Source organism: Hemiscyllium ocellatum, chromosome 19 (genome assembly GCF_020745735.1).
Source record: "Hemiscyllium ocellatum isolate sHemOce1 chromosome 19, sHemOce1.pat.X.cur, whole genome shotgun sequence".
Taxonomy (NCBI): domain Eukaryota; kingdom Metazoa; phylum Chordata; class Chondrichthyes; order Orectolobiformes; family Hemiscylliidae; genus Hemiscyllium; species Hemiscyllium ocellatum.
The window spans coordinates 63,747,405-63,763,933 of record NC_083419.1 but is presented as its reverse complement, the minus strand read 5'-3'; the positions used below and the strand labels follow the sequence as shown (position 1 = coordinate 63,763,933).

General features: G+C 40.0%; 1 protein-coding gene across 1 annotated transcript in view; it reads left to right on the top strand.

Moving 5' to 3' along the window:
- si:ch211-1e14.1 (UPF0606 protein KIAA1549) overlaps window positions 1-16,529 on the top strand; it is a 257,773-nt gene that overhangs the window by 129,534 nt on the left and 111,710 nt on the right. The window contains exon 5 of the mRNA XM_060839554.1: window positions 13,676-13,806. Within this exon, the coding sequence (XP_060695537.1) occupies window positions 13,676-13,806 (131 nt within the window). The remainder of the gene's footprint in view (window positions 1-13,675; window positions 13,807-16,529) is intronic.

The window sequence follows — 16,529 nt, the reverse complement described above, 5'->3', positions numbered from 1 at the left end:
CATCAGATTCATTTGAAAGTATAAGCTTTCAGACCTTTGTCAGGTAGCTAGTGGGGCAGGTACATTGGACGCAGAATTTATAAGTAAAAGATCTAAGTGTCATACAACTGATGCGGTGTATGAGGCAAACCTGGATGGCTGTTAAGTCTTTGATCACTTAGAATAACATGCATGTTTTGATTAATTAATAATTAAATTCCTGAATTTCTTTCAAGCCACAGCCCTGATATCTCTTAATCTTTTACTTATAAATTCTGTCTCTTATGTATCTGCCCTGCTAGCTACTTGACAAAGGAGCAGCACTCCGAAAGTTTGTACTTTCAAATAAAGCTATTGGACTATAACCTGGTGGTGTGTGATTTTTGACATCATCTGTAAAGGATGATGTTTCAGGTGAGAAACTAAGGAATTGGTTTTTTGAATGAGAAGTTTTCTTCACTTGGCAGATTTCTGACTTTCAGTTCTCAGAAATTTGAAATTTCCATTTTTATTTTAAATATCTGTCCTGATATTACTTTTGGGGTTTAAACACTTATCACAGCTCTAAAGCCAGTGAGAACAGGAACTGATAGTTGGGTTGTGAATGGAGAAGCAATCAGCATAAAAGAGGCGGGAGTAATGCTCAGCATGGATGGGTTCGACTGAAGGATGTGTTTCTGTGCTGTACATCTCTATGACTCTGTGACTCTATAACTTCACCAATCTCTGTCCCTCCCATACTAGCTGCTTCAAATCCTCCAGCTGTGGGCTCCTTCTCTCCTGATCTTGCTACTTTGGAGACAGAATCTATAATTAGAGTTAAGGGGAGGAGCAGGTGAACCTATTGGAGGAATCAAGCCTTTAAGGAAGGAGAAATGAGAGGTGGCCAGCAACGTTGTTCTTCTTCCTATCAATTATTAGATTAGATTAGATTCCCTACAGTGTGGGAAAAAAGGCCCTTCGGCCCAAAAAGTCCACACCGACCCTCTGAAGAGCAACCCGCCCAGACCCATTTCCCTCTGACTAACGCACCTAACACTATGGGCAATTTAGCATGGCCAATTCACCTGGCCTGCACATCTTTGGACTGTGGGAGGAAACCAGAGCACCCAGAGCAAACCCATGCAGACATGGGGAGAATATGCAAACAGACAGTCCCCTGAGGCAGCACTGCTAACCACTGAGCCACCATGCAGCTTGGTAGCTATTGTCTAAAGATAAATTTTGAACACACGTCTAGGAGAAGGAAACTTGGAAAACCAACAGTCCATCCTCCATTTAGGGTCATAAACCTTGTTGAGATTTTTCTTCTGGGGATTATTTGTCAGCTGTTATGGAGCTTTTGAGTCTCATTCATCAGTTGGCATGGAGACTGAGCCTTAGTTGCTTCTCCCCCTCCCCTATCCCGCTCCCATTGCTAAATAATTGTCTGAGGATTTTGTCCACTTTCTGACATTGTTGGGGGTGGATCCTGTTATCATTCTTGTCAACATGCATGGCAGTCTGTGAGAATATAATCAGCATATTTGGTGGGACTTCCTGATCACCACCTTTAGTAGCGCTTCCATATCATGGAGGATTGTCCATTAACCATCTGCTTGATTGCTGCCATTTGCACACTCAAGAACAAGGAAAGGAAAGGTGCTTCTTGCATACACTATCATTTCAATCAGATCTTTACTGTCCACTTTATTAATTATGCATTTTTATGTCTGCTTGCATTCTTTCTGTACCTCTCTGAGCCAGGTTTGCATCTTTGAATTGGGGAATATGAATTGGGAAAATTCTCAGCTTCATGTATCTATCTTCCACCCAGGCAAATACCTCATCCAGAGATGTGATTTTAATTGCTAGGCTGGTGCCTGTTAATGTCAGACCAGCTGACCCTGTAGGTGTTCTGCAGAAAGGGTTCAGACCTAGATGTAGCTACAGGCTGTGGAGGTGGGCTGTTTTGAAAGAAGGAATGGCCTGCCTCAGTGCTATAAGGCCGGTGTTGTTTTTTAATCTGTAAAGCTTCTAAGTAAGAAGAGTTTGATAGTATTCTTCAAGAAGATGATTTTGGCGATCAAAATTGTGAAATGTTCATGATGGCAGATTCAGAAAGAAATCATAAAAGAAATGCTCTCAACTGTCTAAGGGGAACAAACTTAAGCATTACCCTTTAGTAAGCATTTGAAAGCTGAAATGGAAGTGATATTTCTGAAATTGAATTGTAACAGAGAGTATTTGGAAATAGGTTGAAATTTTATTTGCATGCTTGTGTTTAGATCTTTCGAATGGTAGCATATATGTCTCACCTTTTTCTGTGATAAACTTATGCTCTGTTGTTAATGGATATCTGTAGCCTCGTGGCAATATGTTTTAGTGATTAATCAATTACAAAGATAAAATATATGATCCAGCTGATCAAGTTTCATTCTGGATTGTGACTTATCCAGTATTACCATCAGCCAACATCATATTAACTGCTTCAAAGGAATTCTGAGTTGGTGGAAAAACTGGCGAGAAAATAAAAAGAGGAAGAATCTACCCTGAAGAAGATGCCCAAGACCAAATGTATCATGAGAACAGGGATTGGCCTGATCTTAACAAATATGTATCGGAATCGGTCCCCTCAGATTGTCAGAATGGTTACACCAGAAATGTAGCACATATGTGTTCACTTAAGTGGAGCAAAGCATGTCCTATTCCAACAAAAAATTCAGAAAAACAGTCCCTTGGTATGTTGTTATTGAGGATTGAATACATTCAATGCTGTGGAGATCAACTCAGAAATTATCAAAACACTTTGTTGCAAAATGTACCAATTTCCAACAATTTATCGTCAGACGGCAGCAAAACATGAGTACCTGTTATCGCACTGACAACCTGGATGAAATGATCATTATATCCTGATATCCCCAGCAAAGGAGTTGTGGAGTCAACAAGTTTGAAAATGGTTCTAATGAAAACTGCAGGCAAGAGAACAAATCCACAGTGGTACTAATCTTCATGGCTGATGGAATAAAATTAAATCCTCTGATAATTTTCTGACTTCATACAGTTTCCTACAGGAATTTTTATATCTGTCCATGAAAATGGTTGGAAGGATGAGGACGCAATAATCTGCATAATTCATGCTGTTGGAATAGGTACTCTGGTGGCCTGTGCAAACAACTCAATTTCTTAGTAACCAACAAGATCAAGAGGAAGCTATGAAGAAATAACATGTAATTTAGAGTTATATAGAGGATCTAACATCTGTAGTTTAACTTTGTGACATGTCTCAGCAAGCTAATCAGGAGTCATGTTCATATCAAATGGAATAAATGATTGGTTGACAGAAAAAAAACTTCATAAAGAATGGTATCCTGTTTGCTATTCTGTGGTTTTGAAATTATAGGAGACTGTTGATAGAGAAACTGTCATCAGCTTGCTTTCAGATTTGTTGCTTTTTGATCAAGATAACTCATTGTGGAGAGAGGATTCTGAAAATGAAAATACGAAATCTAATCCTGAGCCAGATGCTTGACAATAATGCCATTGCTAAGGTTACTTTTCAACCCTGTGTTGGACGATGAGCAAGTGAACTTTGAATATTTTAAAATTTTAATGATTGTGGTTCAAAATATTCTTTTTTAATGATTTAATTAATTTAATTACTGATTTAATTTGAATTGCTGGTGTTATTTTTCTTTTCACATCAAGATTGCAACTATCAAAACCAGCTATTACACATTATAAACTATATGTTGACTCCATATTTGAAATAACCTTTCAAATCTTTGAAGGTTGACTCAAACATTTTAATATAAACAAATGTTTCATACCTTTATTATTTTAATCTTTACTGTCTCATCCATCTCTCTCTCTCAATTCCATTTCTATTTAGTTTTCAGTACACGATCAAAAGCTAATTGTTATTTCTTGGTTTAGACTTGTCTTTTCAGTGTGATTGGTTGAAGAATTTTGTAATTTCTTACCTGCTGACATGCCATGTGGTGGGCATCACTGGGGATCCAATAAGAATAGGACTCAAAAATGTATTGTAAACTTTCTAGGCTGTTGTCAACGAGGTGAAAGTGCTGTTTCTTTACTACTGGCTACAGAATCTGAGGCACTGTCCCTTTCCAATTTATTAGCAAACTCCTCAAAAAGTAATCAATTGGATTAATGAGACATGATGTTGGTCAGTTTGACACAACATTACCATAGTAACTGACCATGATCAGCTCAGTGGTATAATCGAATGTTCATTATTAATGCCTTCTATTATAAGGAACCATGTATATTTCATTTTTGGATTATGAACTGGAATGGAAGTCTGATACTGCTGTATAGCTGAATACCAGGGGAGTTTTGCAACTTGGGAAAATCAAGTACATATTTTTAGCTATGCAAGGTAGTGTTACTGTTTGAAGCAATGAGGGGTTATTTAGTCCACTGAATCAACTACTGAAGTGAAGAATGACTGTTGCTTTACAAACTACAGTGTGTTATCATTGTTAAAATCAAAACAAAATTATGACACACAATTTAACACACTTTTGGAATCCAGATTGTTGATTTTCAGAATTTTGTTTCCTCTATTGTAGTTGTGGTTCTTGTCGCTGAGCTGGGAAGTTTATTGGCAGACGTTTCATCCCTTGACTAGGTGACATCTTCAGTGCTATTGAGCCTCCTGTGAAGCGCTGCTGTACTGTGACTTCTGGAATTTTTTTAGTTCAGTTTCTGCTGCTACTGGTTGCTGGTTCCAGTTATTCACTGTAGTGGCCAGGATACTGGGTCTAGGTCTATGTGCTTGTTGATGGAGTCTGTGGATGAGTGCCATGCTTCCAGAAATTCTCTGGCTGTCCTCTGTTTTGCTTGTCCTATGATCATTGTCTTGTCCCAGTTGAATATGTGGTCCTTGTCATCTATGTGTGTGGCTACTAGGGACAGCTGGTCGTGGCGTTTAGTGGCTAGTTGGTGTTCATGGATGCGGATTGCTAGTTGTCTGCCAGTTTACCTGTATAGTGTTTCGTGCAGTCCTTGCATGGAATCTTGTAAATTACGTTTACACATAACGGGTATAGGTCCTTTGTTCTGGTGAGTTGTTGTCTGAGCATGGCTGTTGATTTATTGAATCCCAGTAGTTGGAGAAGTTTGGCTATCAGTTCCAAGACTACTTTTATATAAGGTAGCGTGATTAGTAAGTTAGGTCCTCACCACATTGTCTGTTAGGTGAGGATATCCGTTATTGGTGAATACTCTGTCGAGGTGTTGTTCTTCCCTTCGTAGGTCGGGAGTGCTGCAGTGTGAGATAGCCCTTTTGAACACGGACAGTTGAACAGGCCATCACCATAGGACAGAACAGAACCACATAAAGAAAGAGAATGGCACTACAAGACAAAATGACTAAGCTAACCAACAGTAGAGAAGACAACACAACAGACACCTAGGTAAGAAACCTCGCCAACAGACAGCTTACAGACACAGAAGAAAGCCATACTAGCTAAGGGACTCAACTACAACCACAGGGACGCAAAAACAACAGATTTCCTAGCTGTACTAAAATATAACACTCGGAACTAACGGACTAACTGAAGAGACACAGCAAGCTGTCAAACAAACCATTGTACCTTACTAACAAAGAAAAAACAGATGTGCAACCTCACACCAAAGAGAGAGAGAAGCCCTAAAAATGCTCAAAAATGGCAAGAACGTAACTGTACCAGCCGACAAGGGCAAAATGGCGGTTATCATGGACAAGGCTGAATATATTCCAAAAGCAGAGAAATTACTTGCAGATACCGATACCTACCTACAGAGGGAGTGCGACCCCACGCCACAGTAAACACCACACTCCAGAACCTACAAAAAACAGACTAATAACCAGAATTGGATGAAGCCAGATGAAACCAGAAAGCAACAACAGCTCAACATTTTACGGATTACCCAAAGTACACAAACCAGACGTACCACTTAGCCCCGTTGTGGCACTGCCTGGAATTTCATTGCATAAACTGGCAAAAAACACTTCAACAGAAACTAAAACATCTTGTCAGTGGATCCAAATGCTCCATACAATCATCACAGAAATTTCTGGACAACATCAAGAACATAAACATAAACATAAACAAGGATGAAGCAATGGTGTTTCTTGATGTACTGGCACTGTTCACTTCAATTGACAAAACTCTAGCCAGAGAGACAATAGCCAACCTCCTGGACAGGCAGAACAGACAACACAACAGGAACCTAGCAACAAGGACTGCATGCTCACACTACTAGACCTGTGCTTGATGACACACTGCATATTCATCACCAAAATATATGAACAGATCAATGGAATACCCATGGGCTCACCCATCTCTGGGATTCTAGCAGACGGAGTGGTGCAAAGACTGGAACAAACAGTCCTCCCACACATCCAACTCAAATTCTGGACCAGATACGTGGACATTTTTCTTGTCATTCAGAAAACAGAAATTGAGAACACACACCATGCTCACAGGGATCACATTTACGAGGGAGGAGGAAACCAATAATCAACTCCTATTCCTGGATGTGATGGTAGAAAGAACACAGAATGGTGAATGCACTGCAAAAGTGTACAGGAAAGTCAAACACACCAACTAGGTCTGAACTACAACCCGAATACACAGGAGAAGCTGCATTTGGACCCTGCCCAAAAGGGTTAGATCACATTGCAGCACTCCCGACCTACGAAGGGAAGAAGAACACCTCTGCAGAGTATTCACCAAGAATGGCTATCCCCACAACTTCATCTGCAGATGCCTAACAGATAAACAACGCAACGAGGACATGCCATGACATAACTCACTAGCCACGCTACAGGAGATTTTAAAAAAAAGTCTCTGAACAGATAGCCAGATGTCTCCAACCACTGGGAATCATGACGCACCATAAACTGACAGCTATGCCCAGACAACAGCTCACCAGATCAAAAGATCCTATACCTATCATTGCAAGAAAAACATAATTTACAAGATTCCACACTAAGACTGCATGAAACTCTATATATGACAAACTGACAGACAAGTAGCAATCCACATCCATGAACACCAACTAGCCACTAAATGTCACAATCAGCTGTCCCTCGTAGCCACACACACACATGGCAAGGACCACAAATTCGACTGGGACAACATAACAATCATAGGACAAGCAAAACCGAGGACAGCCAGAGAATTTCTGGAAGCATGGCACTCGTCCACGGACTCCATCAACAAGCACATAGACTTAGCCCCAGTATCCTGGCCACTACAGGGATTATCCGGAACCAGCAACCAGAAGCAGCAGGAATGGAACCAAATATAAATGCCAGAAGGCACGCTACAGCAGAGCTTCACATGAGGTTCCAAAGCACTGAAGATGTGACCTAGAAAAGGGAGAAAATGTCTGCAAGTCAACCTCCCAGCTTGGTGAACATACCCACTATTACAACAACTGGCACCCAAGCTACAAATCTTTGTTTCTTCGTCTATATATTTCCAAGTGTAGTATTTTTGTTAACCTGTCTGTCTGTCTTAATCATGAATGAGAGAGAGAGAGTTTGGAGTTTTTAAAGGGATGTAGTTTAAGTTGTGCATTAGGTTAGTAACTCAATTGTTTCTCTGCTGTTTGTTAAAGTTAACTGTGTTGACAATACCTGTTTCCTGTTAATGACAAAGCCTGATATGAATTGTTTTCTCCTGAATTGCAGTCAAGCAAATTGGTCATTTTGATTGTTTAATTGGGTATATACGCATTTTGTAATGGCTTATGGAATAAGGGGCACAAGTATTAGTGCTCTCTTCCCAGACATCATTTATATCACCTGTCTAAGCAAAATCCTATTGACACAATTAAAGATTTTTTTCATTAGATCTTAAACTGCATTTGTTTGCATCATGAATGCAAACTGGTAATTCACAGAATAATCCTTGAACTGAGTCAAATTTCTTTTCAAGGTAGTGCTATAGCTTGTGATATTTTTAGTTTTGTGCCTCATTAGCAAAAAATGGAGCTTTGTTGAGCATAAATTATTTAAGGTATATCTCTTATTGAATAGTGTTCAAGTAACAGTTGAGTTGTCAGGGTCATGGTGCTAAATTACCTTCACTAGACAAGAATATGTTCAATTCTACTGCAAGTAATGAAAATGAGTGTGATACTGAAATGCAGAACACTTATGATGTGAGTAAGCTGAAAGAGTAAACTTGGATTTGTTTCTGCTCTGAGGCAAGCCTTAGGTATGAGAGATATTCTGTAAGAGTATATGATTGCTACTGCTTATTGAAATCCTTTGAAGAGCCTAGACAATGAAAATCCTGCAATGTTGTGCCAGCAATACATTTTATTGGAACTTTATGATTTTATTGCATGACTGCCAAACTGATTTTTCATGTGTATTTCTGCTTTCAAGTTATGGCATCCTAAACCTCCCAGGAGACCTGATATTGTGGTGCCCTATGACTTGTTTTAGAATGAGCACCGAGCAGTATTTTTAGTATGCTTTTGAGAGCTTCTACGCTTTGCTATTCAAGCAAAATGTATTTGAAAAAAGTGCACTTTTTCTTGAAAGAACATCTTAAATGTGTTCAGGTAATATGCCATTGAAAATACTTCTCTGTGTATATAACATCTTTTTGGTAAAGAAATTGTAGATTGCACTTTGACAGGAGGAGGAGAGCAAAACTGAATACTCAAACATAGAAGATTTTGACTTATTTCATTTCCTGTCGGAGGTGGGCAAGTTGTTGGAGGGAATCAGGAGGGTCAGGATGTACATGTATTTGGAAAGGCAAGGTCTAATTAGGGATAATCAACATGGCTTGTGCGTGGGAAATTATGTCTCACAAACTTGATTGAGTTTTTTGAAGAAGTAACAAAGAGGATTGATGAGGGCAGAAGTAGATGTGATCTATATAGACTTCAGTAAGGAATTCAACAAGGTTCCCCATGGGAGACTGATTAGCAAGGTTAGATCTCATGGAATACAGGGAGAACTAGCCATTTGGATGCAGAACTGGCTCAAAGGTAGAAGACAGAGGGTGGTGGTGAAGGGTAGTTTTTCAGACTGGAGGCCTGTGACCAGTGGAGTGTCACAAGGATCGGTGTTGGGTCCTCTACTTTTTGTCATTTGTGTTAATGATTTGGATGCGAGCATAAGAGGTATAGTTAGTACGTTTGCAGCGAAGAGGGCTACCTCAGATTACAACAGGATCTGGACCAGATGGGCCAATGGGCTGAGAAGTGGCTGATGGAGTTTAATTCAGATAAATGCAAGGTGCTGAATTTTGGGAAAGCAAATCTTAGCAGGACTTATACACTTAATGGTAAGGCCCTAGGGAGTGTTGCTGAACAAAGAGACCTTAGAGTGCAGGTTCATAGCTCCTTGAAAGTGGAGTCGCAGGTAGATAGGATAGTGAAGAAGGCGTTTGGTATGCTTTCCTATATTGGTCAGAGTAATGAGTACAGGAGTTGGGAAGTCATGTTGTGGCTGTATAGGACATTGGTTAGGCCACTGTTGGAACATTGCGTGCAGTTCTGGTCTCCTTCCTATCGGAAAGATGTTGTGAAACTTGAAAGGGTTCAGGAAAGATTTAAAAGGATGTTGTCAGGGTCATGGTGCTGAGCTATAGGAAGAGGCTGAACAGGCTGGAGCTGTTTTCCCTGGAGAGTCAGAGACTGAGGGGTGAACTTATAGAGGTTTACAAAATTATGAGGGGCACGGATAGGGTAAATAGGTGAAGTCTTTTCCTTGAGTTGAGGAATGTGTTGCTGGAAAAGCGCAGCAGGTCCGGCAGCATCCAAGGAACAGGAAATTCGACATTTCGGGCATAAGCCCTTCATCAGGAACATTGATGAAGGGCTTATGCCCGAAACGTCGAATTTCCTGTTCCTTGGATGCTGCCTGACCTGCTGCGCTTTTCCAGCAACACATTTTCAGCTCTGATCTCTAGCATCTGCAGACCTCACTTTCTCCTTGGAGTTGGGGAGTCCAGAACTAGAGGGCATAGGTTTAGGGTGAGAAGGGAAAGATATAAAAGAGATCTAAGGGGCAACCTTTTCACACAGAGGGTAGTGCGTGTATGGAATGGGCTGCCAGAGGAAGTGGTGGAGGCTGGTACGATTGCAGAGGCATTTGGTTAGGTATATGAATAGGAAAGGTTTGGAGAGATATGGACCAGGTGCTGGCAGGTGGGACTAGATTGAGTTGGGATATCTGGTCGGCATGGACAGGTTGGACTAAAGGGTCTGTTTCCATGCTGTACATCTCTATGACCATGACTCTATGGTCCTTTATCTATTAACTTCAGAATTTTCTTGTCTAATGTTATGGGAGAGATTGGAAAGAATTGGTCACTTCAGCCTTCTAAGCTAGACAATGAGGGTTGCACAAGTTGAGTGGGAGAGGAAAGGTTGATCATCACTATTAATATTACATCATAAAATAATAGGAGTAGAAGTAGGCCATTTGGGCCATCAAGTCTGTCCTTCCATTCGATCATAGTTAATGTTTCTCAACTTTACTCTCCTGCCTTTTTCCCGCAACCCTTGATCCCCTTATTAATCAAGAACCTATCTATCTCTGCCTTGAAATACATGCTATGACTTGGCCTCCACAGTCTAGTGTGTCTTATTGATGGGAAATCTTTTCAATGTCCACTCTATCCAAGTCTCTTAGTACTCTGTAAGTTTTAATGTGATCAACCCTCGCCCTTTTAAAATCCATTGAGTATAGATCTAGAGTCCTGAACTGCTCCTCATACGCCAAACTGTTCATTCCCAAGATCATTCTTGTAAATTTTCTCTGGATCCCCACCAAAGTCTTCCTGAGAAATGGGGCCCAAAACTGTTCACAGTTTTCCAAGTGTGATCTCAGTTGAGCATTACACATCCTCAGCTGTACATCTCAGCTGTTATATTCTAGCTTTCTTGAAATGAATGCTAACATTGCAATTACTTTTCTAACTACTGCTTGAACCTGTCTGGCAACCTGAATAGAATCCTGGACTAGAACTTCCAAGTCCTTTTTGTGCTTCAAATTTCCAAAAGCTTTCTCAGTTTACAAAGTAGTCTACACTTCTATTCTTCTCACCAGAGTGCATAATCTCATAATTTCACACTTTTTTGCCCACTCTCCTAAATGTCCTTCTGCAGCCTCCCTCCTTTCTCATCACTACGTATCCTTCCCAGCATCTCCAAATCATATCTTTCCACCTGTCTTTGTATCTGATGCAAATTTTGCAATAATGCCCTCCATTCCTTCATTCAGATTGTTAATTGTTGTGGTCCAAACACAGACCCATAAAGAACTCCAATAGTCACCGGCACCACCCTGAAAGAGACCTCTTTACCCCTATTCTCTGCATTCTGCCAGTCAGCCAATCCTCTATCCACGTAATACCTTACCCCTAACACCTTGGGCTCTCCTGTTATTTAGCAGCCTCCTGTGTAGCACCTTGTCAAAGGCTTCCTGGAAATCCAAACAGATCATTTCCGCTGGCTCTCCTTTGTCTAATGTACTCTTTTCCTCCTCAAAAAATTCGAACTCATTTCATGCGCATGACCTACCCTTGACGAAGTCGTGCTGACTCAGGCCTCTTTTATCATGCTCTTCCCAGTACTCCCCAATCTCTTCCTGAATAATGGATCTGAAATCTTGCAAATGACCAAAGTCAGGCTAACCGGCCTATTGTTTCCTGTCTTCTGCCTCCCTCCGTTCTTAAACAGGGGTGTTATGTTAGCCATTTTCCCATCCTCTGGCACCCTACCTGACTCTAGTGATTACTGAAAAATCACCGCCAATGCCTCCTTTATTCTCTCAGCGATCTCCTTCCGAGCTCATGGCTGCAGTTCATCTGGTCTGGATAATTTATCCATATTCAGACCTTTCAGCTTACCAAGGACCTTCTCCATGATAATGGCCACTGACCTCTGTCCCCTGACTGTCTTGAAGTTCTAGTGTGCTCCTCGTGTCTTCCACTGTGAAATCTTACACAAAATACTTATTCAGTTCCTTTGCAGTTTCTTTGTTCCTTATTATTACTTGTCCACCTCATTTTCCAGTGATCCAATGTCCATACTTGCTTCTTTCTTACCTCTTCAATAGCTAAAAGAAATTGCAATCTTCTTTTATATTACTAGCTAGCTTACTCCCGTATTTCATCATCTTCTTCGACTCTCTCCCCCCCCCCCCAACTAATTGCTTTTTTAATTATCATGATTGCTTAAGCCATAATTGCAAGATGAGGTGCAAACTAGTGTTAGAAACTGATTATTTAACACAATAATTAAGTAAAATGGGTGGTGAGTAGAGTTTAAAAACTTTTCATATGATGATAGATCTAACTGAATGAATGATTTCCTGTTGAAAGATGTTCTGAAATGCCCACTTGCCAGTTTGCTATTGACTTTTGTGGAATCATCTGAAAAAAAGTTTAAATTAAACATATTTTAATTGATAAGTTTGATATCACTCACATTGAACTGGAGGGTATGGCCTCTCTCTTACATACCTGGTGTTTTTGTACTGTTTCCTTCTCTGTACTTTTTTTCCCTAAACTTTCTTTTATTTGTTCCTAACTCTGTTTTCCTTTTGGCTGATTAATGATTTAAAGCAGCATTTGTAGTGAGGAAAGCTGCATTTGGGGTTGGATTGTAGGAAAACTGTAGCTATGACTTACATTCTGCTTCTTTCCTCAATAAGCCATAATGTCTTCTACTTTATCTTTGAACTTTTCCCGAATCCATCACTTCCCTTATCTCCTTCATTTTAAACCACCACTTGATCCTTGCATCTTCACATTTGCACTTAACTGTCAGAGTCATCTGTTTATTTGCTGTAGCACTTCATTACTATCTGAACTACATTTCTTTCTCTTTCTTAAAAAACATTCTAGAAAATAACTGTCGATCAATATTTTCAGAGGGCATTGAGTAATTTGTGGGGTGATAACATTGGAGAGGGTGCAAAAGAGCTCTCTTAGAATGCTGCCAAGAATGTTGGAGAGTTAATCTGGAGAGACTGTAAAATGGTGGTGTGATACAGGCCAGGTAATCCAGAGATTGGTGCAAATCCAGCAGGCAATTACTTACTTTTTAAAAATCTGTTATGGATGTAATGAAAGACTTATTGATTAAAATCAATAATCATTAAAGTCTTTCTGGTTTATTCGAGAAAAGAAACCTGTTTTCACCTGATCTGACCTACAAGTGACTCCAGACCTCAGCAACATGGTTGACCCTTAACTGTCTCCTAACTATCTAGTAAGCCCCTCGAGGATAGTTAGAGGTGTGGAAGATGTGTTGCTTTGTGAGTAGTGTCTATAATCTGTGAAAGAATAGGGAGTAAATTTATGCTGCTTAGAGTAGAGAAGTCAAGAGGAGATTTAGCTGAGCTGTTATGAATTATGAATAGTTTTAATTAAGTGTTTCCTGAGCCAGGAAGGCCAGTAAGCAGAGGTAAGATAATTAGCCAGACAGCTAGGAGAGATGAGAAACTTTTTTTTATACTGTGATACATTAAGCACTGGAGTTTGGAATGCACTGTGTTGAAAGAAGGTAGAAACAAACTCAACCAGGGAGTGGGCCATTGTAAATACAGGCAGGATCATGCAATCTGGTGACATTTCAAAATACCATTTACCAAAATACAATTATTCTTTCAGTTATTATAAGCTAGTGACATGAAACTTCTTGTCTAATCCCTCTCCCTTCTCTTCAGTTCTTCAGTTTGTCCCTCGTTATGTTGATGTGAGATTTTGCAACTTCACTCAGAGAATTGAGAAAGGATTGACTATGGCGTTTGCAGAAGTTCACAGAAGACGACAAGAAAGAGAAGGCTTCACAGTCCAGGTGAGGTTGAGCTTGACTTGTCCATGAAATAACATTCTTCAAGTGAAATGTTCTTCTACTTGTTTCAGTGACTGAAGATTCTAATAAATATCTCCAAAATGTGCTTGAATTCAGCTCAATTCTATTTAAAAGAACTTGATTTGCCCAAAATAGTGGGCAACTACATCTCCATACTGAAAAATGAATGCCACTTCCCACTCCAAAACTGATTAAATCTAGATTGATCTCTCAGTTTAGTACCAAGGAAGTAATACAGCATGGACAATTACACCCTCAAATTTAGATATGACACTAATTCAAAGAAAAGCAGAGAAAATTTTCCTGTCTTCCCAGCAACTAATATTTATCTGTCGACCAACATCATTAAAGCAGTTTGTTCTGGTCAAGGGTCAGAGCTTACTGGAACTGGCAAGTGAACTACACTGGTCATTTGTTAGTTTTGCCCTTTCCATGATATTTTTTGTATAGCAAGTTAGAGATTAAAACACTGCAGCATCTTTTACAAGGTATCTGAAGCCTGGACAAGCGGCTATGTACCCCGTTAAATAATTAGACTGAATCTGCTTTGATAGACAGCTTAGAGTTTGAACCAAGAATTATAAGGAACCTAAGAACTAAGAGCAGGAATAGGCCATTCAGCCAGCAAGCCTGCTTTGCATTTTAATATGATCATGACTGATCTCATCTTGGCCTCAACTTCACATTCCTTCCCACTCCCCATAACCCTTTAGCCTGTTACAAATGAAATTTATTTCATGTCCTGGCGTTCACTGTGCTGTCAGGTAGTGAATTCCACAGATTGATAATCATTGAGAGAAGTAATTCCTCCTCATTCTCTCTCTCAAATCTGCTACCCCTTATCCTAAAACTGATCTAGATTGCCCTAAACATCTGCTCTACATCTACTTTGTCAATCCCTTTTAAAATCTTATACTTCAGTATAAATCTCCTCCCATTCTACCAGAGAGTCAAGGCCTGTACTGCTCTTTCTTTCTTCATAAGACAAGCCTTTCACCTGTGAAATCAATCCAATGAACCCTCTTTGAATTGCCTCAATGCAATTGCATCCTTCCTGGAGTAAGGGGACCAGATCTGGATGCAGTACTCCATATTCAATGTCACCAATGCTTTGTACAGTTGCAACAACAACATCCCTACTTTTATGTTACATTTCATAGAATAGAATCCCCACAATGTGGAAATAAGCCCTTCGGCCCAACAAGTCCACACCAATCCTCCAAAAAGTAACCCATTCCCCTACATTGACCCCTGACCAATGAATCTAACCCAAACATCTCTGAACACTGGACTATTCAGCATGGCCAATTTACCTAACCTGCACATCTTTGGATTGTGGAAGGAAACCAGAGCACCTGGAGGAAACCCATGCTGACACAGGGAGAATGTGCAAACTCCACACAGACAGTTGCCTGAGGCTGGAATCAAACCTGGGTCCCTGGCGCTGTGAGGCAGCAGTGCTAACCACCAAGCCACCATGCTCATTTTTAAAGCAGTAACTGCCAAAATTCAATTTCTCCTCCTTATTACCTGGTGTACCTGCATACTAGCTTTTTTAAAATTCATGCACAACATGACCCAGATCTCTCTGCATCAAAACATTTCTCTCCATTTAGGCAATATGTTGCTTCTATGTTCTTTTGACCAAAATAGAGACCATTGCACTTTATCTACGTTAAACTCTATCTGCCAAGTTTTGGCTCATTCATCTAACTTATCAATATCAATTTATATATTTCTTATTTCCTAATGCAACTCATTTTCATATCTATTTTAGCGTAATCTGCAAACTTGGCTATAATATATTCTATCTCTGCATCCAAGTCATTATTAAAAAATTTAAATAGTTGGGACCCAAGGACTAAGCCCTGTAACACCCGACTAGTTACAGCTTGCCAACCAGAATAAGATCCATTTATCCCAACTCTGCTTTCTGTTGGTTGGCCAATCCTCTATCCTAGCTATTATTTTAACCCTGAAACTGTGTGATCTGACCTAGTGTATAAATCTTTGTGCAACATGTTATCAAATGCTTCTGGAAGTTCAGATATACTATAGCTGTAGCACATCCATCATCCACTTTGCTTATTGCATCTTGACAGAGCTCTAGCAAATTAGTCAAACATGATCTCCCCTTCATAAAATCATGCTGACTCTGGTGGATTATGTTTTGACACTTCGCATATCCCATTTACCGCTTCCTTAATGATGGATTCCAACAATTTCCCAATGATGGACATTAAGCTAATTGGTCTGTAGTTTCCTACTTTTGGCCCCCTTCCCTTTTTAAATATTTGCATTGCATTAGCATTTTTTCAATCCACTGGAACCTTCCCAGAATCCAGGGAATGTTGAAATATTATAACAAACGCATCCACTGACCCTGCTGCCACTTCCTTAAGACCTTAGGATGCAGGCCATCACACCGTGAGGACTTGTCTATTTTTAATCCCAATAGCTTGTTCAATAATTTTTCTCTCTTGATGGTGACTGTTAATTCTTCTTCTGAAAACACAGCATTACTGGTTACTATTGGGCTGGTTTCACTTATCACCACTGTGAAAACGGAGGTAAAATTTGTATTTAGTGTCTCTGCCATTTTTATGTTCCTCATTATTAACTCTCCAGTGTTGTCCTCTAAGGGACCATCATTCACTCTAGCTGCTTTCTTCCTTGAAATATACTTCTAGAAGCTTTTGCTATCC